Consider the following 23324-nt stretch of genomic DNA (forward strand, 5'->3'; position numbering starts at 1 on the left):
GAATCCTTTTTTAAAAAAAGTCTAGTGCTGCCAGGCACAGTGACATGTGCCTGTAGTCCCAGCTATTTATGAGGGTTAGGCAGAAGGATTGCTTGAGCTCAGGAGTTCAAGGCCAGCCTGAGTAACATGGGTAGTGAGACTCCCCACCTCCCAAAGAAAATGAATAAAAAAGAACAAAAACAAAAAGTCTAGTCCTGTCTCAGTCCCTGACTTATTGTGGGGCCTTGAGCCAGCTGCTGGACCTCTCTTGGCCTATTTTCACATCTGAAGTGTCAGGAGATTGGGAAGGAGAGTCTCCAACATCCAATGATTCTCCCTAGAGGACGCTCACCCTCATCTCCAGCTGAAAGCTTCAGGCAAATCAGAGGAAAGTGAGGCGCTGGTCACAGACGAACCCCCTTCCAAATCTTCCGTCTTCTCCCACTGCCCTCCCCTCCCCACTGTCAGGAGCTTGCAGCACTGGCTCTCTTGCCAAACTTGTTGCCATGACAACGGGTTACAAATAACTCAGATGCAGACGAAGATTTTAACCCAAGAACTGCTGGGCCAAGGGCTTCTTGCTCCCTCCCCTGACCAGACTGAGGAAACAATCCAAATCCTTTAGGATCCATTTGCTCCCCTGCTGACAAGCTTGCCAAGATTCCTCCGTGTTACAAGAATAAGTCCTGGCATTCCAGGCCCTCTTAAAACCTGATTCAATTCTTTCCAATCACATTTCTCACTTGCTCCCATTAAAAAGTGATCACTCCTATTTTTTGACACCCACTGTCTGCCAAGCCCTGTGCTGGATGCTTTATGTATAGTACCTAAGGAAATTTTACCCCAAACTCTATCAGGTAGACTGTATTATTCTATCTGGAACTGTATTCTACCCAGGACATTATGTTATGGAGAGGAAACTGAGGTGCATGGATGTGAGGATGTCAGGGACTCAGAATTCAAACTCAAATCTAAGATTCCCAAACCCATGCTTTTTCCATTGCTGATGGCTCACAGATGTTGGTCTACATATTTGGTATATCCAAATAATCTGGAGGCAGTTAAAAATTCAGATTCTAATTGCCATTCAAGAAGGTAGAGCCAGGTGTGGTGGCACATGCCTGTAATCCCAGTGACTCAGGAGGTTAAGGCAGGAGACTCACAAGTTTGAGCAATTTAGTGAGGCCCTAAGCAATTTAGTAAGACCCTGTCTCAAAATAAGTCAAAATAAAAATACTGGGGATTTAGCTCAGTGGTGAAGTGTCCCTGGGTTCAATATCTGGTACAAAAAAAAAAAAAAAAGAAAGAAAAAGAAGGTGGAATGTATTTATCTCCTCTAATTCCTGAGACTCCATAAATTAAGAGCAAAGGAATCAAGGGCATAAACTAATTCCAAAGAGTTCCCATCCATGGGAGAGATTTTGATAATGATCTGGTCAGCAGAAAGGGGCTGGAGGGGCAGTGACTGAGAAAGCAGGGCAGTAAAAGGCATAGTCCACACCTGGGGGCCACCCAGCAGCTGATCCACCCTGCAAACCCTGGAGAGGTACAGAAAAGGCACCTTGATGGTAGAATTAAGACATGGAGCACCAAGCAGGGGCTAATTTAAAGTCCATGTTGGAGCCAGAAGCAGTGGCACACACCTGTAAACCAACTTACTTGGGAGGCTAAGGCAGGAGGTTCGCTAATTTGAGGCCAGTCTCAACAATTTAGTAAGACTGTCTCAAAATAAAAAGGTCTGGGATGTATTTTGGTGGGTACATCTCTAGTACCAGAGAGAGAGAGAGAGAGAGAAAACAAGCACATTGGAATCATTGACCTTTCCCACCTTTCCTTTGCCTTCCCCATATTCATGGGTAGAAATTACAAGAACCAAGCACCTATACTCCAGCAAAATATGAGTGTTCTCCAAAGAAATCAGTTTCAAAGCAAAGTCCTCCACTTTCTGACTTACAGGTCCTCCAATAGATTGCTCAGGTCTCCACCAGTTACCACAAAGGGAAGAATAACAGTGGACTTGATAAAGCCCTGTTTTCTTATATAGGGTTCCAAATCAATCAGCTTTTTATTGATTTCTTTAATCAATGAGTTGATAGGCTTGAATATTTGTGAAAATATGAAAAATGTGGAAATATTTATGAACTGATGAAACAAATGGAATAATTGTGGTTGGGCATGGCATAAGTAAAAAAAAATCAGGCAATTATTAAATTCAGGAAAACAAAAGAGAATTCAAAAAATAATCCAGGTAATAATAGCATATTCCTTAGCTTTGTAGTGAATACTAATTTATTAGGAATTGAGAGATAAACATGTTAGACAGAAGAAGACTGGGGATATAGCTTAGTGGTACAGCACTTGCCCAGCATGTGTGAGGTCTTGAGTTCCATCCTTAGCAACAACACACACACACACATACTAGAAAAAAAGAAGGGAAGGAAGTAGGGGTGTATATGGAGGGGGATACAAATCCTCATCCACCTCATGCGATATCAAGAGATAATATTTCAAATGGCTAAGTTAAAATAGTGTAAGCATATTATAAAGAATCACTGTGGTCCATCAGTTAAAAATCCTTTCAGATACAAGCAACAAAAATACCCAACTGACAATGGCTTAGACACATAAGGCTTTATTTATTTATTCATTCACTTTTTAAATTAACAGGAAGTGTTGCATGGGTTCAGCTGCCTGATGGGGAAGCAAATTCCTTCTAATTTTTTCTTCTTTAATGTATTGTCTTCATCCTCATGCTCATCTCCTCATGTTCACAAGATGGCTGTCATGGCTCCAGGCAGTACAACTATATTCCAGGCAGAAACAAGAAGGGAGGGGACAAGATCAGCTATGTGAGTCTCTTTGCTCAGGAAATCAAAGCTTTCCTAGAAGGCCTCAGCAAACATCTCATTGGCTATAGCTAGGTCATATAACCATTCTTAGCTGCAAAGGAGGCTAAGAAAGCCTCTGAGCAAGGGAGAATTGGGTTTGGAATAATAAAAGCCAGAAGCAGCAGCAAAAAACAAACAAACAAACAAAATAATAGTTAAAATAGTTGAATAGTTGATAGTCGTTGCCTCTAGGAAATAAGACTTGCAGTCAGAAGGAGTAAGACAGGATATTGTTGGGTTTTAGTAGGTTTAGTACTAGTTTATTTTTTAAAAAATATTTTTTAATTGTAGATGGACACAATACCTTTATTTTATTTATTTATTTATATTTATGTTGTGCTGAGGATCAAACCCAGTGCCTCACACATGCTAGGCAAGCGCTCCACCACTGAGCTACAACCCTAGCCCCTAGTTTATTTTTTAAACTATATTTATTATTTTGGAAAAATATAAAAATGAAAAAATAAAATTATGGTTTCTATGAAAAAAAAGTTTAGGGATATAGCTCAGTGGTAAAGTGCTCCTGGGTTTAATCCCCAGTACCATAAAACAAACAAAAAAGTTTAAAAATTAAAAGTTGGTAGTAGTTTTCTGTATCCAGAGCAATGGGCATCCGTTCACCATGGAAGCAAACCTACCTGAATAGGCTAATCACTTAATCTTAGGTATCTACCCATCAAACAGAGAAAATTGTGCTATCACCATTATTCTGAATTTGGCTGGTGGAAAACAGGGCAGCTCTGTGTAGCAGTTATGTGGGTTGCCTGTGGTTAGAATGTCCTGGTGCAATTTCCTGTCTGCCATTTATTAGCTCTGTGACCTTGGGCGAATGACACCTGGGAGCTTCACTTTCCTTCTTTATAAAATGAAGGCAATTCAAGTGCCGGGTACAGAGTAAGCAAATATTATCCACCATGATTAAAATGTTAACTGTTCCATGTAGTGACATAATCTGAGTATAGGTTAGGAGTATTCTGCTTCCACTGAGTTAATTTTTTAAAATCTTAAACATGGGTTTGGACTGGACTGTCACTGAAAATTATTATTTATTTTTGAGAAATGTACATTAGGAGACATGCACATTTGAGCGGCTGTTGACTGACTTCTGTTGGAGGGATCCCTGTAAAGAGGAATGAGATTTGGATTATTGGTTCCACTACAAATATTGTTAATATAACTAATAAACCATCCACTCTGTGAAATGTGCTGCTGACTACTGTGATCACCATGTGTGGGCCATGGGGACCAGGGTCACCATTGTAAGGTGGGTATGAAAATGTACCAGAAAGAACATAAACATATGGAGACCTATGTTGGAGCAGGAAATGAGCTAGTCTGGGAGTAAGGAATGGGAAAATGACCTCTTCTCTGATGTCAAGGTGAAAGCTGGGGCTCTGTAATGCAGGTGGGAAGCACGTGGCTAAAACTATATAGTTGGTGGAAGATAATCTGAGCCATACAGGCTATCAGGTTAGGGGTCTATGGAGACGGACAGCCAGGAGGAAGCCCCGCCCCCCATCAGAGGGGCATGAGTGACATTCTCTTGGAGAGGTAATATCTGTTATCCAATTTAATTTTTCCTTTCTGGCCTGCTAATTATCTGCTGTTATCCCCAAGATTCCAGTAAAGTACTATTAAGCACACATACAAAGAAGATATTGCACCTATTAAAAAAATGAAAAAAAGGATGCTATGAAAAAGACCCCTCTGGGTTACTGGAGACTGGGAAGTGTGTGTGGGGGAGTATGTAGAGAGTATGATTAACAGGTAGAGAGGGGCAGGTGAATAGGAGGAATAACTCCTCACATTTTATGGCACAGTAGGGTAACTATAGTTGACAACATTTAATTGTATGTTTCAAAATAGCTAGTAGAGAGGATTTTGAATGTTCCCAACACAAAGAAATGATAAATGTTTGAGGTGATGGATATGCCAATTACCCTGATCTGATTGTTACACATTGTATACATGTATTGAAATGTCACACCATAGCCCATAAATGTATGCAATTACTATATGTCAGTTAAAATATTTTTAAAGGTACCTTTGGAGAATAGGAAAGAATGCTTAGAAGTTAAAAATGACTGCCAAAATTAAAAAGTCCAATAAAAGATAAAGTAAAAACAAAAGACCCAGCATACAGAATTTAAAAATGAAGGCATATTGGGCTGGGGCTGGGGCTCAGCAGTAGAGCGCTCACCTCACACGTGCGAGACCCTGGGTTTGATCCTCAGCACCACATTAAAAAACAATAAACAAGTGAAAAATGAAGGCCTAGAAATTAAGAGTAATGGACAGACAGAAACACACTTATGGGGGGGATGATAAATTATGAGAGAAAATAAAGAGGCAAAGACAAGCCATCCAAGAAGATCAACATCCAACTAATAGGAGTCATAAAAAGAATAGGCAAAATAAAGAAAATTAGCAAAGAAATAAAAGAGTAATTTGTCAGAGTAGAGGGATATAAGTCTAAAAGGACCCACTTTGGGTGCTTGGCAAAATAGATGGGGGAAAACACACATCTGGACATATTACTGTGGCATTTCAAAACATCAACTAAGGAAAAAAAAAACATAAGCTCCCAGAAGTGGTGAAAACAGGTTGCCACCAAAGGAATGAAAATAATGTTAACATCTGACTTCTAATCAGAAACACCATGTGTTAAAAGTAATACCCTCAAAATTCAGAGGAAAAATTATTTTAATATAAAATTCTAAAACCAAACTATCATTGAAGTATGATGGTAAAAAGTAACATGTTTCAGACATTTAAAGAGCCTGAAATTTACCTTTCTCAGGAAGTTATTTGAGTATTCTTCTCCAACAAAATGCATGATCTATCAGTCAGGATTCTTGGATGCAAATAACGGAGACGATGCTGGTAAACTTAAGCAGAAAAGGTATTTATTGCAAGGTTATCAGGTAACTCACAGGAGTCCAAAGAATCGGGCTAAGAAAGTGGGCAGAGGCTAGGCAGGAGAAACAAAAGCTAAGGTCCTACTGTAGGAAGGCAACCACTGCCACCCCCACTGCTGCTCCCAGTGCACATGATGCTACCTACCATCATATGCCACTGCACGTGAACTCTACATCCTTGCATCTGTTACTTTGCCTTCTTTGTTGTGGACTTCAGGGTTCAGTTAATCATAATCATTGATTCATTGTGCATTATGTGGCTGTTCTTTTCCTTTATTATTTTGCCCCCTCAGTTCCCATGCTCACTTCCATTCTCCTGTCCATTGTGGTGAACCTCTCCAGTGTAATTAATGTGTTTATCCTTTGAATCCATCTTCCATATGTTTATTTAGATATATGCATACCCATGAAAATACACACTGTTGTTTTACATTTATATAAATATTACGCTATAAATCTTACTGTTTCTTGCTTTCTTCATTCAACACTAGGTTTGGGGATCTACTCATGTGGCTATATGTAAATATAGCTTACTACTTTTAGTTGTTTTATACTTTTCCATCCTATGGATATACTTCAGTTTGCTTATCCAGTCCCAAGGTGACACCTAGATTGCTTCCAATTTCTACTACCACAAACAATGCTGCAACAAACAACCTCAATTCTATTTCCTTAGGACCTGTGTGAGAATTTCTCTAGAATATATACTGGGGAATAGGATTTCTGGATTGCATGGTATATACATACTTAATGTTGTAAGAGACTGCCAAACTGCTCTGGAATAGCTGTACCAGTTTATGCTCCCATAGATAATTGTCCTTTTTCTCACATTTCCTCATCAGCAAATGATAATATTTAACTTTCTACATGTTACCACTTTTGTAGTGATTTCTCACTGTTATTTTAATTCTCATTTCTCTAATTATTAGCAGAGTTGAAAATCTCTTAATATATTCAAGTTTCTACCTGTGTAAATTACTCTTCATATCCTATGATCACTTTCCTGATGGGTTTACTATCTCCTTTTTTATTGATCAATCTTCTGTCAATTTAAAATATTACAAATATAGTCTCTTCATCTATTATCATTCTGTTAATTTGTGTATTTCTGGTTTCTGTGTGTTGCTGACTCCAGATTGAAAGCTGTGAACAGAGTATTCAGCCCTTTATTACCTGCTGGGCAGGGAGAGGAACTATTTGACCACCTTTAGTTTCCATAGTAGAAAATCCGGGGACCAAGACTCCCACTAGGGGGGAATGTCCCCAAAATGGTAATGAGATTTAGATGCTAAGCCAACATTAGAGTTCACTTGGTTGTCCTACACCCACATATATCCTTTCTTCCATATTTACACTTTGAAAAAATGCTTCCATGTGACAATATACCTCAAATCACTAAATCTGCACTCATCCTTTCCAAAGGGAGACACCAAAAACAAATTAAAATGCTTTCAGGTATAAACAATAGAAAACCCAACTCAAACTGACTTAAAAAGTAAATGCAATTTATTGGCTCACTTAACTTAGGAGTCCATAGGTGGGGAGACTTCAGGTCTGGTACGATCTGGAATATGGTTCCATTTCTTTGTGATTCTCTTGGCTCTGCCTCCTCCACTTGTCAGTTCCATCCTCAGGTAAGCCTTCTACATGTTCACAAGATGGCAAACAGCAGCAACAAAGCCACATGCTTCTTTGTTCATATACAGGGAAGAGGGGCTACCTCTTCCCTCTAAAGCTGAACAAAATTCCTAAGCCTCAGTGTGACTGGATCATCCCTGAACCAATCATCACTTAGCTGGGGGATGAAATTACTCAGATCAGTTTATACCAATGAAGGCCTATACCTAGAGCTGCTGGTGGGGTCAATCCCACTCAAATTGCACAGTTGTTATACAATGGGGGAGAAGTGGAATGGATGTTGGAAAATAACCACAATGTCCACTACAAGGGAATAATTAAGAAAGAGGAAGATATGGGGTCCAAGAAAGATTGGGTCCAACCCAGAAGAGTAATGAAGGGACGTCCCAGGATGACAGCTGTGCCGCAGGCCTACAGAGCAATCAGTCCAAATTGGAGCAGGAAGACGGAGGCTCCAGGAGGAAGGTATCTGGGGAAAAAGGGGATTCAAATGATTTTATACTTTCCTTGAGAATTTGAAATAAATTGAGAAGATGATAAAGTCAGGCAATGCAAGGGAAAAAAGAAAGGCATTTAGAAACTACAGGAAAAAATACTGTATACAGAAAGAAATGTAATCCTATTGGATCTTTATGGAAAAATGTTTACATAATCATAAAAGCAGAAACACTTTATTGAATTTAAACTTTTAGAATGAACTATCAACAAAGTACAGATGACTTAATTATGGTTACAGACAGAATGTTAAAATATTATTAACCTTGTTAATATAAAAGTAAAGAAGACAGAATTAAGAAATAGAAATCTATTAGTTAAAGGTTAAAAGGTAAGGAATAGAGGATATATAACTCGCAACATCTCTATACTGAAGGCATAGGAGGAGGGTAGTTTGTTGGCATAAATAGCAGGTCATCAACAGACAATGCTAAAATTGATAGATAAGTTGATAAATAGAATATATGTATATTATTTAGAGATATGAGGATAATCATCAGAAAAACTAAAAACAGTTAAAGGTAGACTAGTAGATTTTCAGGTCAAGATGACAGACTTACCATGTATTTATCTCCACTCCCTCCTGAGATCCTGTTAAAATGATCATAAAGGAATAAAAAAAAAGTATAAAAACACAATGATGAAAAGAATGGGAGCAGGTCCATCCACAAAAGAGATTTCAACAAATTTCTGGAAGATAAGAAGTAAATGGAGAAATGGTGACTGATGAAGCATGGTGAAGGGAGCCATAGCCTGGAGTATGTATGGAGGAGATGTCTCTGAGGAAGGAGTTGGTCTTTCTTTGTAGAAGCCTGGAGAGTCTTGGGTCTTGACAATGCCAAGTATGATGAAGGGTTAGGAGTGGGATGTAGGGCTGAAAACAGGGAAGACTGTATATCAAACCATCAATCCATTCCCCTGTGTACAATTCAAAGCAGCCAGGTGTCTACCCATTAGTCCAAAACCAGAGGGTTCTTCTCTAAGGAAACTGAACTATTTCAGAGAAAAGACCTTAACATTCTGGCCATTCAGGGACTTTGTAGCACAGCAGTCAGCTTTTCTTTAATTATCATAAAGGAAAATCACCAGTTGCTTAGCACTGCCCCCATACACAGTTTCCAATCAGATTTTCATTGCTACATTTAAAAATACCAGTAAACAACCATGGATCATCAGGATTTCTTTGAGAATAGACTGCAACATGTAATAAAGAGACCAAAATAAGCAATCAAGGGAAAAAAAACAATCCCAAATGAAATAGATATTTCAAAGAATAGAAGGAGATATAAAAATACCTGTATTATCTCAGAGAGATTCAAGATTATAGTACATCCATAAAACAAGAACAGGATGCTATAAGAAAGGAAAAGATAGCTGGGCATGGTAGTGTACGACTGTAATCCTAGCAGCTCGGGAGGCTGAAGCAGGAGGATCATCAGTTCAAAGCCAACCTCAGCAACAGTGAGGCACTAAGCAATTCAGTGAGACCCTGTCTCTAAATAAAATACAAAATAGGGCTGGGGATGTGGCTCAATGGTCAAGTGCTCCTGAGTTCAATCCCCAGTACCCCCCTATCAAAAGGAAAAGATAAATGAATGAATACTTGGAAGTTTAAAATAAATGTATTGTCAAATAAAAAGAAATGCAACAGAAGGGTTGAGAGATAATGTTAATCTTCCCCCAGAAGGTGACCAAAAAAAAAAAAAAGGAAGAGAGAAAGCGAGGGAGGAAGGGGAGTGGGAAGGAGAAAGAAAAAAAGAGAGCGATGGAAAACAGGAGATAATGGATAAAAAATTGTAAAAGACATATCTGTGAATTCCATCACCCAACTTTATTTCCAGGAGAGAACAAAAAAAAAAATAAAGAAGAAAAATATATCAAGGGAATAATATAAGAGAATTTTCCAGAGTTAAAGGGAAATAAAAGGATGTAAAATATGATCAGGCCAATGAATGACACAAGATCCCAAACTGAAGCACATAATTATGAAACTTTAGAACATCAAAAATAAAATTGTTTAAAAATAACAGGAAATGGGCTGGGGATGTGGCTCAAGCGGTAGCACGCTCGCCTGGCATGCGTGCGGCCCGGGTTCGATCCTCAGCACCACATACAAAGATGTTGTGTCTGCCGAAAACTAAAAAATAAATATTAAAAAATTCTCTCTCTAAAAAAAAACCAGGAAAGGAGTAAATGAAGTAAAAGAAATACTTTTCCCATTTTTCCCACCAACTACAATTAAAATCTTTCAACATTATATGTAAACAAGAGACTCAGAAAAGTGGAAAGATGGTGGCAAATGTGGTAGGGAACCAGATAGTGGAGAAGTGACAGGGTGGTAAGTTATTTCAGTTTTCACCTCAGCTATTCAAGAATTATGGTCAGAAAAGCCATCAACTAGAAAATAACTGCTCTACTCCACTCAAGAACCACAGAACAAAGTTGTGGCCTCACACTCACTGCACTAGTAAAGACCAATAAGGAAACCTAGACTTCCACCCCCACTGTTTGTAAATGGATTGTCCCTCTCTCTTCCCACTGAGGTATGGTCAAAGAAGGTTGCATAGGTAGCTGGAACTCCTATCCCCACATATCACTAAGGAGGAAACTCTCTCCCTACAATATCAATGGAGAGTGGGTACTTGGATTTGAACACCCACCTGACATTAATGAGGCAGTGTCCCCTCTTCCACTGCCAGAGTGGTGTTGGAGGAGGGAAGCTAAAACAGAATATTTAAATAAGATCTAGCATCTTGGTTGGGGATGTAGCTCAATAGTAGAGTGCTTGCAACATATGCAATGTCTTGGGTTCCATCCCCGCTACCTCCAAAAAAAAAACAAAAACAAAAACAACAACAACAACAAAAAAAATATATATATTATATTCAGTTATCTTATAACACAATTGCCAAATGCCCAGGTTTCAACTGAAAATCACTCATCATACCAAGAACCAGGGAAATCTAACTTGAGTGAGAAAAGACACTCAACAGACCCCAACACTGAGGTGACAGAGATGTTAAAATGATCTGACAAGCTACCATAAAAAATGCGTCAACAAACTAGCAACATGTTCAAAACAAATGAAAAAGTAGGAACTCTGCAAAGAAGTGAAAGATATAAAGAAAACCCATATGGATAATTTAGGACTGAAAAGTAAAAACTTCAGTGGTTGGACTAACAGCAAAATGGAAAGGACACAGGAAAATCAGTTAACTTGAAGATAGAACAATAGAAATTACCCAATCTGGAAAACAGAAAAAAAGTAGCCTGGGGAAAAATGAACACAACCTCAGGGACCTGTGAGACAATTAGAAAAGATCTAACATTTGTGTACTTAGGGTCCTGAAAGGAGAGGAGAAAAAGTGATAGGAATAGATATATACAAAGCAGTAAATCTATGACTAATCATCAGATTTTTATTTGTTCTGTACTGAGGATGAAATCTAGGGGCAATTTACCAGAGCTACATCTGCAGTTCTTTTTATTTTTTCCTTTGAGATTGGGTCTTACTAATTTGCCAACACTGACCTGAATTTGTGATTCTAAGGCGACTTGTCATCAAAACTGGATGCTAGAAGAAAGTGGAGCAATGCCTTCAAAATTACATGGGAAAATGATACTGAATTTTATAGTTAAGAGTGAGGATGGAATAAAGGTATTTCTACATATGCAAAAACTCAAGAATATGACTTTCTATACAGCTTTTCTGAGAAAGTTACTTAAGGATGTGCTTCATCAAATTGATGGGAAAAACAAAACAAAAACCCTGGGAATTAGTAAATAATGGATATAATCATGGAAAGCAGTGAAGGGAAATCCAAAAATGATAAGCTATGAATTAGGCCTTAGAAAATAACTTCCAGATTTGAAAAGGGAATGAAGGGCTCTAGGAAGAAGGTCTTCTAGGAGACATAAAGTAGAATTGGTGTAATTCAGAATGTTTATGGAAATTTTGAAAGGAAAAAAATGGAATATAAATCAAATAAAATAGTAAAATAAGAAAAGTTAGAAACTTCAGAAAAGAAAAATTGTTGTAAGAAAAAATCATAAAACTTCTTGGCCCTAAAAGGAAGAATATAGAGCCAGGTATGGTGGTGTGCACCTGTAATCCCAGTGACTGGAAAGGCTGACGCAGGAAGATTGCAAGTTCAAGTCTAGACTGGGCCACTGAGACCCTGTCTCAAGATTTTAAAACAAAGTAAAAATATTTATAGTCATATTGTTAATAGCTATTTATTGCTTTTCAACTTTTAGAATCAAATAATAGTAAAAATACCAAAACCAAACCAAACCTCTCAGTCATGTTTACAGAATTCAATGTTGTCAGCTTTGACAATATAAAAAGCTAGATGACAGAAGTTGGGAGGTTAACAGTGGGAATGAGGGCTAAAAGAAAAGTCTATTTTCTCATCTAGCAAAGAACTAAACAAGAAATATTGTCCCTAGTTCATGGAACAAAATACAAAGGTGTTAAATAAATTCCAAAAGTTAACCAATAAACTATATTAGAAGCAGAAAGAGAGTTGAATTTGGTATAAATGATCTAAATTCTTATCTGTCACAGAGGATATCAGTATGTAATGTCTAAAGCTGATAATTTTAAAAATGCCCACATATTATTTAGATATGAAGATAACAATGGGAAGAAATAACTGAAAGTGGGTGCTGAAAGTAAGAGTGGGAGTGGGAATGTGTGGGGCAGTGCAAACTCTTGCTTTTTATAAGTCCTTCCATATGATTTTTGTGATTTGATTTTACTATAACATGCATGTATTACTTCTATTTTAAAATAATATTTTTTAAATAAAATGAACTTTAAGGAAAAAATTAGTTTTAAAAAGCAAAAAACAAAACAAAAATCATCCAAAAACCAAAGCAACACTCTTATCCATGACTCCCCTCCCACCAAATTTCCTTGTCCTTCCAGAACTATTGCAGCAGAATATAATATAGTTTGGGAAACCCTGCAGTTTCTCTTCTGCCTCTCCCTTAAAAGCAGCCCCTGCTCCAAACTGGAATGTTAGCCCAAACATGGCATATCTACTCTCATCTCCTAGGCCTGGAAAGTCTTTCCAGATCTCCACCAGTTGGGATCCTCCCTACTCTTTAAAGCTTAACTGAACAATTCCGCCTCTTCCTAAATGTTTTTAGAGTCCCCTCATAGAACACCTCTCCCTCCTCAAGGGCTTCCATAAGTACTCATTCATGCCTCCAATTATGAATGATATTTACATACACTTTGCATATATTATAAATCTACAATTATATACATTATTTGGGTTAATATTTCATGCCCCCAATCTTTTCACTACCAGTCTGAGATTTCTAATACCAATCTGTCATTCCCCTGCTACAAACCCTACTACAGCTTCCCATTGTTCATGGGATCAAAGATAAACTTCATTACCTGACTTCCAGCACTTCTTCCACTGCAATGGGTAATACTCTAAATCTATCCATACTACTTTGCTTAGGCAACTCTTCTGCTTGGATTATTCTTTCCTTTTCCCACATGGTAAACACCCAATTTTTCTTTTAAGACTCAGTTCCAGTACCCCTTCCTCTATAAAAGCTTTCCTAATTCCTCCAACCTGCCCCACTCCAGGAAGAACCATCCAATATTTCCTATATGCTCACTTTGCCTCAACTAGACTTCTGTTTTATCACCTACCATACTTAGTGCACTTACCTGATTATTTATGAGTCCCCAATTAAACTGAAAATTCCCAGAAGGGTAATTCCCAAGAACCTAGTACAGGGCCTGGCATGCAGCAGGAATTCAAAATATATTTGTAGAATAAATGGATGGAAAAATGATGTGCGTGAATACAGCAAAGAACAAATGAATGAATAAATGCTCATATATCATGATGCATGAATACACAAGTGAACAAGGTATGAGTTAGTGCATAAATAATGAATGAACAAATGATAAGTAGATGCATGAGAAAAATTAGCCAATAAGTGGATGAAAAATGCATGTGTCAGTAAGGGCATGAGAATGAATTCCTACCTTCACATCTTGCTTCAAACCCACCAGAAAAATTTTAGCCCTGCTCTCCACCCATCTGAACCGCACACCACAGTGTTAACCTCTTTTAGATTGTAAGAAACAAAGACACACTCAAGTTAGTGATTGGGATTTATTAAAGCATTCACAGGGAAATAAGGAAGACAAGAACAGTTACACAGGCAGCCTTGCTGAAGAACAGAAACTTGAAAATGGTTCATGATCCAAAGCAGCTCTAGAGCCTGGCTTATCTCATCACCCCCTCAGCTGCAGGCATCTGTTGCTACCTTCTCTAGTGCTTCCCAAAATGGTGACTCAACTACTTTCTGGCTGTATTTATACTCCTCCTACTGCTACTGACTAACTTCTTTCCCTCATTGCTAGCCCATGGCTTCTGCTGCCTCCCAGCTCCTGCAGCTTCGAGGCTCTTGGGGCTTCAGTTCCTATTAATCCATGGCTTCTCTGCTGTAGCTTCTGCCTGCATTGTAATTCCTGCTGCCTCTTCCATTCCTGTTGCCTTGCTGCCACGTGGTTCCAGCTACTTCGTTGCTCTTGCAGTCTCATTGCTTCTGATGCCTCATGCATCTTGTCTCTTCAAGCCTTCTGCTGCTTCATGGATCTCACATGATCAGTTTTGGCTCATGTATTCTGTTCCTCAAGGCTCCTATTGTTTCATGGCTTCTACATCCTTTTGGCCCATTGTTGCCTTGCTGCTTCATGGCTTCAGTTAACTTGTGGCTCCATGATCTCATAATGCAAATATCTTATAACTTATGACTTTCAAAGCTTTATCTTTGCTTTTGCTATTTAGTTTCTGGCTACCCCTCATCCACCACCACTTCTGCCTCATTAAATTCTAATTGTCCACTTCTTCTGAACACCTCATATTTAGGCTCCCTTGAAGATCTGATTGTTTCATGCACTTGCCATTAGAAACACACCACCTCTAAGAGGCGGAATCCTTACACCAAATCCACCTAATAGGCTTCTGGCTAGCCTAGAGATTGGCTGTCTTTAGTCAGGTACTATCCAAATCTAGCCATCTATGGCCAGGTCTGTGAGGTCACATGGTACAGAGCATGGCAACTTATGCTAAATAAACCTCTTATAAAGGACTGAGGGCATGGCAGGTTTGCTGAGGGTTTCCAAAAGGGGGCAGTGTAATTGGCAAGCATCTTGTTCAGCCTATACAGTACATTGACCTTCATGGCTCAACCTAAGTCCCACATTCTCCCTGACCACCTCTGCCTGTCCTGATCTGCAATGGGACAGACCAAGACCGAGGCTCTAGAGGTGATGTGCAAAGGGAACTTGGGTTCCAGTTCTGGCTCTAACTCTTTCTAGCAGTGGAACCTTAGGAAGCTAATTCCCCTCTGAGGGCCTCAGGAAGGGGTTGGGCAGCCTCTCAGTTCCCTTCCAGGTCAACATTTTGGGCATCTCACTATGTTATTGGATAAGGAATGAGTCTTACCTGGGAAAGCCCTCAAAAACATCTCTTGAGGTAGGAAAGAGGGAGTCAGAGTCCTGGCTTGAAAGAGCCTCACTGTACATAGGAGGTGCTTAGCCAAGATTTATTGAACTGAATGAATGAATCAATGGCTGGGGTGGGAGAAGAGAGACCACAAAGCACACAGAATGTTGAATTGACTTGAGGAAGGTGCTCCAGGTGCTGAGGAGGCTAGAAGGAGATTCTGATTCAGAGATGGATGAGGAGACAACTGGGATAGGGCAGGAATCTTGGCTATTCGTGGGTACTCATTCTATCCTCTCAGTCACCCTCCACATCCAATAATCAGTCATCAAGTCCAGTTCACCATCTGAACAGCTCACACCTTATCACTTCCAATCCATTCCTATTGCCCTTGCCCTACAGCAGGCTTCTTGGTGTCTCATAACTAATCACCCTGTCTTCATTCTTTTCTCACAAATGCATTCATTCATTCATTCAAATATTTTATTAGGTGCCTATTTTGTCAGGCACTGTTGCTTTCTGCAAGGGATGTACTGGCAAGCAAATATCCCCAGACCCATCCTTGTGGTGCATACAGGTTATTTAGAGCAAAATAAGGAAATATAATAGAGTGCAAGAAGTTGAATAACAGGGAAACTTACATGCACAGGTGCATCCAGCATGAATATCTAATCCATTTTCACCCCAGCTGGCTAGCCAGAAACAAGGTAATTCATATCTAGAGTGCCCTCTGATTAAAAATAGTTTCATGGTTTCCCTACTACCTTCAAACTATGGGCCCCAGTCTGCAGCATACTAGTCATAAGACTTTAAAAGCATTTAAGAAAATTAAGTTTGGTGAAACTGCTTTGCTGTTTCTTGCCTTCAGGACTTTGTGCATACATACTGTTTCCACTACCTGGGATTCCCTTTTACTTCCTACCAGTCAGTCACTCAAGTCTCATTCAGGTGTCACCACCTAACTAGAGGATGCCTTCCCTGAATCTACCTAAGCTAGATGCCCCTCTTGTACTTCTATTAAGAGAACTGATCATCAATGGTTAATGGCCATCTTATGAATTCCCCCGTCCCCCAACTAGACAGTCAACTCCTCAAAGGCAGAAAAATGATTTGACTCATCTTTTTGTGTTTCTGGTGCACCATACTGATTCCCAGAGTGAAGCACATAATTAAAGGAAGATACTATTGTGGAGTACTCGTACCTCCTTAAACCAAGGCAAGTGTATCCAGGGTATAAGGGAGTCAACTTGGTTCCTCCAACAAGCCCTAGGGATTCTACTTGGAACCAGCTTGCTCTTAGAAAAACACCATGGTGTCCACCCTCCTCTGAGCACAGTCTTCACTGACTTGTGCTGCCTTGCAGTGACAGGAGGTGCTGGGGGACAAGAGGGAAGAGCAGCAGGCAAGCACTAAGATCCAAGTGGAACTCTAGGCTCTGTAACTAAACCACTGGAACCTCACCCCCCCCTCCCTTGGACATAAGTCTTTGAAGCTCCTTTGTAGCACATGTGTGACAGGGCCTTAGTTATCCTGCGAGGTAGGGGCTAGTTATCCAGGTTATTTTCCACACCTACTGAATCATATTTCCAGAGGCGGGACCAGAGCAATTTATTTTTAAAGAGCTCCACAATCCTTTGGATGTGGGGGTGCAGCAGGGAGCTGCCACTTTTCATTAAAGCCCTTCTGTACTATTTTCACCTTTGTATATATTGCTTTGATTTAAAAAGGGAAAAGGAAAAGCTTCACAAATAAGTACAGCCAAGGTTGATAACTACCTTTATAGTAGAAAAAGCACTAGAATGAATTGGAAGACCTGGGTTCAAGCTCACACTGTTATCTGGTAAGTGACGGAAGCACAGACCCTTTTAGGGTCTCAGTCTTCTCATCTGCAAAGCAGGGAGAATAGTAATCACTACCTTTAAAAAGTTGTGGTGATCTAGATATGCCAGCTAAATTGCTTCAAATACATTTGACATAATCTCCCTTCACTGCTGCAATGTAGGTGTTTATGTATCTCCTTTTATTTTTTGGCCAGGGCTGCGGATCAAACCCTGGGCCTTGTACATGCTAAGCAAGAGCTCTACCTCTAAACTATCCCAGCCCCATCCTATTTATCTCCTTTTATAAAATGAGGAAACTGAGGCTCAGTGAGGATCTAACTTGCCCAAGTTTCTACGGCTAGGATTTGAACCAGGTCTGACCCCCGAACTGTGCCAGCATTAGCCAAATTATGGCACATGTACCACTGGTGGTATGTGACTTCTTTGGTTGAACACAGACAATTTTCTTTGTTTAGATAGTCATGCCTTTTAATACGTATTAGAAAAATACATAATTAGCACATCAAACCAGTGACTTCATGGATATCACTACTTAGAATGAAACTGATGTAGATAACAATGTTAGACCTCAGATTACCTCAGGAAAAATACTTAGTAAATAGTATAGGAGGGCAATTTGGAAATATCTATCAGACACAAATATATAAATATCCTATGACTCTGCAATTCCACTTCTAGGAATCAACCCAGGTAAACTTTCAGACACACAGACACACATATACAGGGATGCTCCTATGTAGTATTTTGTAATAGCAAAATCTGAACAGTCTTAATGTCCATCATAAGAGAAATGGGTAAATAAAATGTGGTAGAGTCATATGATGGCAATCTACACAGCAATTATAGAGGATGAATTGAGCTACACTTAGCAACATTGCGCAGATTTCAAAAACATTGTTAAGCAAAGAAATTGGAGAACAATTCAATATACCATTTACATTACACACAATATTTTCAGTGAATTCATATATGTATGTAAAAATATTAAAACAAAGTCTAGATGGAAGCATAAAAAACATAACAGCAGTTATGAGGGGAAAGAATAGGAAGGGGAGTAGTTATAGTTGAATGAGGCTACTTTTATCTGCAACAATCTAATTTCTTTAAGAGAATGGATTCATGCATTACTTATGTAGTTAGAACTCTGGTGGGGGGGCAGCTGGGACTTAAACCCAGGGCCCTGCACATGCTAAGCATGTACTCTACCACTAAACTACACCCCCAGATGATTTAATTTTTAAAAAACAAAAAAGCAAGACATGATCAGGATAAGAAAAGTATGATGATGTATGTGAATGAGTGAAGAAAGCTGAACTCATTGCACCAGGCTTTGCTGCCTCTGCAGTCCTTATAGCTAATGAGGTTAGGTCCCAACAGGATCATCACATATTAGGCCCAGGCTACCTCTCCTCCTAGTTCCTCACAACCCAAATTGGGGCCCAAGCACCCAGTTATACATGGTTGAAGCTACAGGCTTTCTTAGGACCTTCACTTACTAGGTAAACCCTGTCATCTCCCTGGAACTTTCTCATTAACCAGAACACCTCCCAGATTTGGAGGTTCCTTCTGTCCCTAAAAGCCAGGATCAGAAGCCCTCAAGGGTCCAGGCATGAGAAGGCTTGTATTCTGAAGGGTCGGCACCTAGTTGGCTCCACATGGATAATGCCTCCAGTGAGGAGCTTGACATCATTAAATCCTATGAGGTAGGTAATATTATTAGCCCCATTTTACAGATGAGGGAACTGAGGCACAGAAAGGTCAAACAACTAGTAAGTGATAAGACGTGGGACCAGAACCCATAACTGTCTGCCCTAGAGCCCATGTTCTGCTTCTAGTGCCTGACCAAATCCTACCAACTTGTCAAGGTCCAGCTCAAACATGATCTTCTCCAGGAAACCTAGAGGTGATCATCCTCTTCTCAAATTCAAAGTACTTAAAACATTTGACTAACCACTGTAATTCATGAATCCACTACATCTCCTTACCAGGACAGAGATCATGTCAGATTTAAACTTAGTATCTAAGCATAGAGCCTGACAAATAGAGGGTGTTCAGTATGTATCTGCTGAATATATGAACGTATGAATAAGTGAATGAGGGCAGTTTCCAGTGACTGCCTAAGACTCCTATGGGGTACCAAGTACCTTTGCCCAGCTCTGGGCTGCTGTCATCCTAAGGTCTCTTGGAATCAAATTCAGCCTAGGCTCTTTCTAAAACAGGTCTCCAATATCTTTTATTATTTTGCAAACACACCCACATGCATACAAGCAAACATACATAAACACACATACATACCCACACACTCAGCGGGCCAGGGACCCAAGGGACCCATGATTAATGGGTGATGGGTGGGGTGGTCTGGGAGGGGGTGGTATGGACAGATGGCCCTGTTCAGCTCAGTTCAGCTCAGCTTAGCACCTCCTTCCAGAGGCCAGGATGCTCCCTGTAGCTCAGGAATTTTTGCTCCAGACCTAACATCACCTCTGTTCCTCTTCGTGCTTGATAGCAGTGCCTAAATCCCATGACTACACCAAACAGGACCAGGAGGGAGGGGAAGGTTGGGTGCCAAATATCCAGATTGGTAGAGGGGAAGTTTATGAATCCAGAAAGGGCAGGAGGGTAGAACTACTGCTACTGCTCATTGGGGTTGGGGTTGGCATCTGGGTACTTGGTGAGGTCGAAGGTCAGGACTTTGCTGATCACACAGTCCCCTTGCTGAAGGAGGAGGGAGAAAAAGAAAAATAAAATTGTAAGGAGCGAATTAAGAGGGGTCTAGCGCCCCAGGACCAGGGGCCTCAAACCCTCCTCCCTACATATCTGCCCATAGCCCAGGCAATGTTTCTTCTGTGTTGAGACGATGTGCTCAGTCCCATGTGCCTTCTCTCCCTGCCTGTTTTTGCTCTCCTCCTTTCTCCACTGTCTGGCTGCCTCTTCCTGGCCTTTCCACCTGTCCCCAAATGCAACAGCCTTGCCCGACTAGGCTGGCTAAGCCTCCAGGGCAGGGTTCCAAGGAGCCCAGATGGCCGTGCAGGACTTGATTCCCTATGCTCCCCCGCCCCTTGCCCCTCCACTGTAGCCTTCCCTTCCTGCCCTGGGGAGTCAGGCAGAGAGTGGGACTGGCTCCTGAGCCAGACCCGCCCTACCTCAGGATAGACTCCAATGAGGCTCTCAGCCTTGGTGTAGAACTCCTCCTTGAGAGAGATGACGATGGCCTGGAAGTTGCAAGTCGACTGCTCCTTGATATAATTTGCCACCTGTGTGGGGGGAGGCGCCGGGCACTTAGCAGGGCTCAAGCCCTAACACTCCCCTGTGTTTTCCAGTCAGAACCAGTAGGTGGGCAGGGAGAGGTTGGGGGTGGAGCAGGGCAGGAAGAGAGGCTGAGAGAAGGCAACTGACTACCACACTGAGGATAACCCAGGGCCCAGCCTCCCGGGCACAGAGAGCAGGCTGCAGGAACGGCTAAGGCACACTCAGGAATTGCTCCCTGAAACCCAGCCCCGACCTGGGGGGTCTCCCTCCCGGTCCCCACCTTCCTTGCACCCACCTTGCCAATGTTGGTGTTATCCAAGGCAGCATCGATCTCATCCAGGACGAAGAAGGGGGCTGGCTTGTAGCTGGGAGGGAACCAGTAGGTGAGCTGACACTGAGGGGAAGCGGGTGGCAAGGCACGGTGTGACAGCCCCAAGGCCCATCAACCAGGTCAGCTTCCCCTTTCAATTCATCAGAAACTAAAAAACCCAGGTCTTAATGTTGCCTGAGCCCCTAAAAGCCAATACATCAATGGAGCCCTCCTCTGCACCCAGCCCTGTGCCCCAGGATCCTGGAGAACCATGAAAAATAGGGTCCTCTCAGGAGCTTCCAGGCTGGCTGGGGGATGGAGCTGTCCTCCTCTCTGGTCTTACTGACCAAGCTATCCAGAGGTCCACCCCATTCCAACACACCATGCTCTGCCATGCCTCCTTGCCTCTGCACATGCAGCACACTTGGTCTAGAATGCCTGCTGGTCTCCCTGTATAACTCATCCTTTATACTGCTCCTGAAGTGTTATTTGCCCTCAAAAGCCTTCCCTGGCCCACCCACACCTTCCCCCGGACTGGGTTAGGTGTCTCTCCTCTATGTATCTACAGCACCCACGCTCACCCAGTTACAACACTTAGCACATTGTTTATGTGTCTGCCTTCCGCTAGTCTGTGAGCATCTCTAGGCCAGAGACCATCTCTGACTCATCTGTGTCCCCAATCCCTCCACAGGGTCTGGCACAGAGAAACACTAAAGAAATGTTCACGGCATGACGCTGTATAATCAAGCACTAAGTTATGTAGGGGTCAGACTCAAGTACTACTGGTGTTCAGGAGAGGGAGGTTAAGGTATGCCACAGTGGTCAAACAGGGATTCCTAGAGGAAGGGGAGGAGAATGAGGAGGTATGAAGGTGTGGAAGGTGACAGTCAAGCTAGATTTTCACAGAAAGGGCTTATTAGCCAGCAACCAGGTGAGCAAAAGCCTGAAGGTGGGACTGAATACATGCAGGGGCCAGTGACAACATGCTGGGTGGATGAGGGTGGATGGGGAAGACAGGTCCAGGAAAACCAAGGCCAGATATGCTGTAGTAGACATGGAAACAGGGATGCAATACAGATGCCACTAGAATATTTTCACCTCTGCAGATCTTTGCATATCCTTGGGCCCCAGAGCCTCTGGTGGCCTCAGTTCAGTCTCTCCACCAACTGCCCTGGGGGCAAAGCCTTACCTGTGGATGGCAAAGAGCAGGGCCAGAGCTGCCACTGTCTTCTCCCCCCCTGACAAGTTATCCATAGGCCGGAAGCGTTTGCCAGGAGCTACACAGTTGTAGTTGATACCATCCAAGTAGGGCTCCTCAGGGTTCTCAGGGCCCAAGAATGCCTAGGGGAAGGCAGATGGGTCAGGATAGGTAGAAAGACAGGGACCCTAAAGGGGAAGGGCAACTGAAGATGGCAGAAGCTGGCTGGGTAAGGGGCTCCAGCCTACCTGGGCACTGCTGTTACGAGACAGAGCCTTGTAGATCTCATCAATGTTAGTAGCCACAGATTCAAAACAAGCATTGAAACGGTCAAAGCGCTCCTTCTTAATCTGTTCAAAAGCCTGTTTGGCCTTCTTTGCTCGCTTTCGGGCTGCCTCAAATTCTGCGGGAAGGAAAGACATACGACTCCTCAGTGCCCTGGGTTCTGCCAGGGTTGAGGACCACACCCTGGCAAGAATGATCTGAAAATGACTATCCAGAAAAGGAACATTTCACAGAGGGAGAGGAATGCCTGAAGAAGGCCTCATAATGATCTGTATCCCATGGGCTGGCTGCTAGACAGTCTAAAGGAAGAAACATGGATTCCTCCCTGGACTCTACTGTCAACCAGCTGGTGACCTTTAGCAGGCCATTTAACCTTCTAAAAGCAAGTAAGATAACCTCCCCAGTTTAGGGTATCTGGGAGTTTTAAATAAGGAAAACATGCCAAAACAGAAGCTGTTGTGATAGAACAGTAGGCCCTTAGAATACCTGCAGCCTTCTGTCCTTACTGAAGGCCCCAGAAGAAATGCAAAACTTACCATCTGAGGTCTCCTGGAACTTGTCTCGGACACTTTCCAGCTTTTCCATGGCCTTCATGTTGGGGGCAGCAATTCGCTGAAGCACACTCTGCTGCTCATTCAGTTTCTGCTGCAGTGTGTTCATTTCCTGCTTGATTTCCTCCTCAGCCTGGGCATCCTGTAACCCCAGGCCCAGCAATATTAAGGAGGCCCTGGTCCCAATGCTGGGACCCCCTCAGAGATGATGAACTCAGTGGGGCCTGGGCACCTGCTCCTGTGTAGAAGGCAAGTTCTTCTCCAGCTTGGCTCCTTTCACCTGATCCTGCCCATGTTAATTGTTCCTGCCATCCCTGGAAATTACAGGCTGAAGCAGCTTTTTCATCTCTAGCCCTTCCCCCAGGCCCTGTCAAACCCTCTGTCTCTGGAAAAGCAGCTGATGGTGCCCCTCTCTGGCTCTCAGCCCAGGCCATGAGCCAGTACCATTCTAGGATGATCTACAGGCCCCCACACAGGCTGCTCTGGGC

At 41.7% G+C, this 23324-nt stretch overlaps 1 protein-coding gene across 3 annotated transcripts in view; it reads right to left on the reverse strand.

The window, feature by feature from the left end:
• Positions 1 to 2606: 2606 nt before the first annotated feature.
• Positions 2607 to 23324, reverse strand: part of SMC1A (structural maintenance of chromosomes 1A) — a 56974-nt gene continuing 36256 nt past the window's right edge. The window contains exons 20-26 of one of the 3 annotated variants that reach the window (XR_014019983.1): positions 22822 to 22978; positions 22249 to 22403; positions 21992 to 22143; positions 8479 to 8509; positions 7304 to 7892; positions 5659 to 5755; positions 2607 to 2782 (exon numbers count right to left, since the gene is read on the reverse strand). Coding sequence is in view for 2 of the 3 variants with exons in the window: in XM_081277100.1 (XP_081133226.1) it covers positions 19875 to 19958; positions 20387 to 20497; positions 20788 to 20857; positions 21992 to 22143; positions 22249 to 22403; positions 22822 to 22978 (729 nt within the window). In the remaining variant the exon portion in view is untranslated. Of the gene's footprint in view, positions 2783 to 5658; positions 5756 to 7264; positions 7893 to 8478; positions 8510 to 16249; positions 19959 to 20386; positions 20498 to 20787; positions 20858 to 21991; positions 22144 to 22248; positions 22404 to 22821; positions 22979 to 23324 lie in introns of those variants that run through there. The other 2 variants (XM_081277100.1, XM_081277101.1) reach the window with 2 other exon arrangements.

Source organism: Spermophilus citellus, assembly GCF_964194105.1.
Source record: "Spermophilus citellus genome assembly, chromosome: X".
NCBI lineage: Eukaryota > Metazoa > Chordata > Mammalia > Rodentia > Sciuridae > Spermophilus > Spermophilus citellus.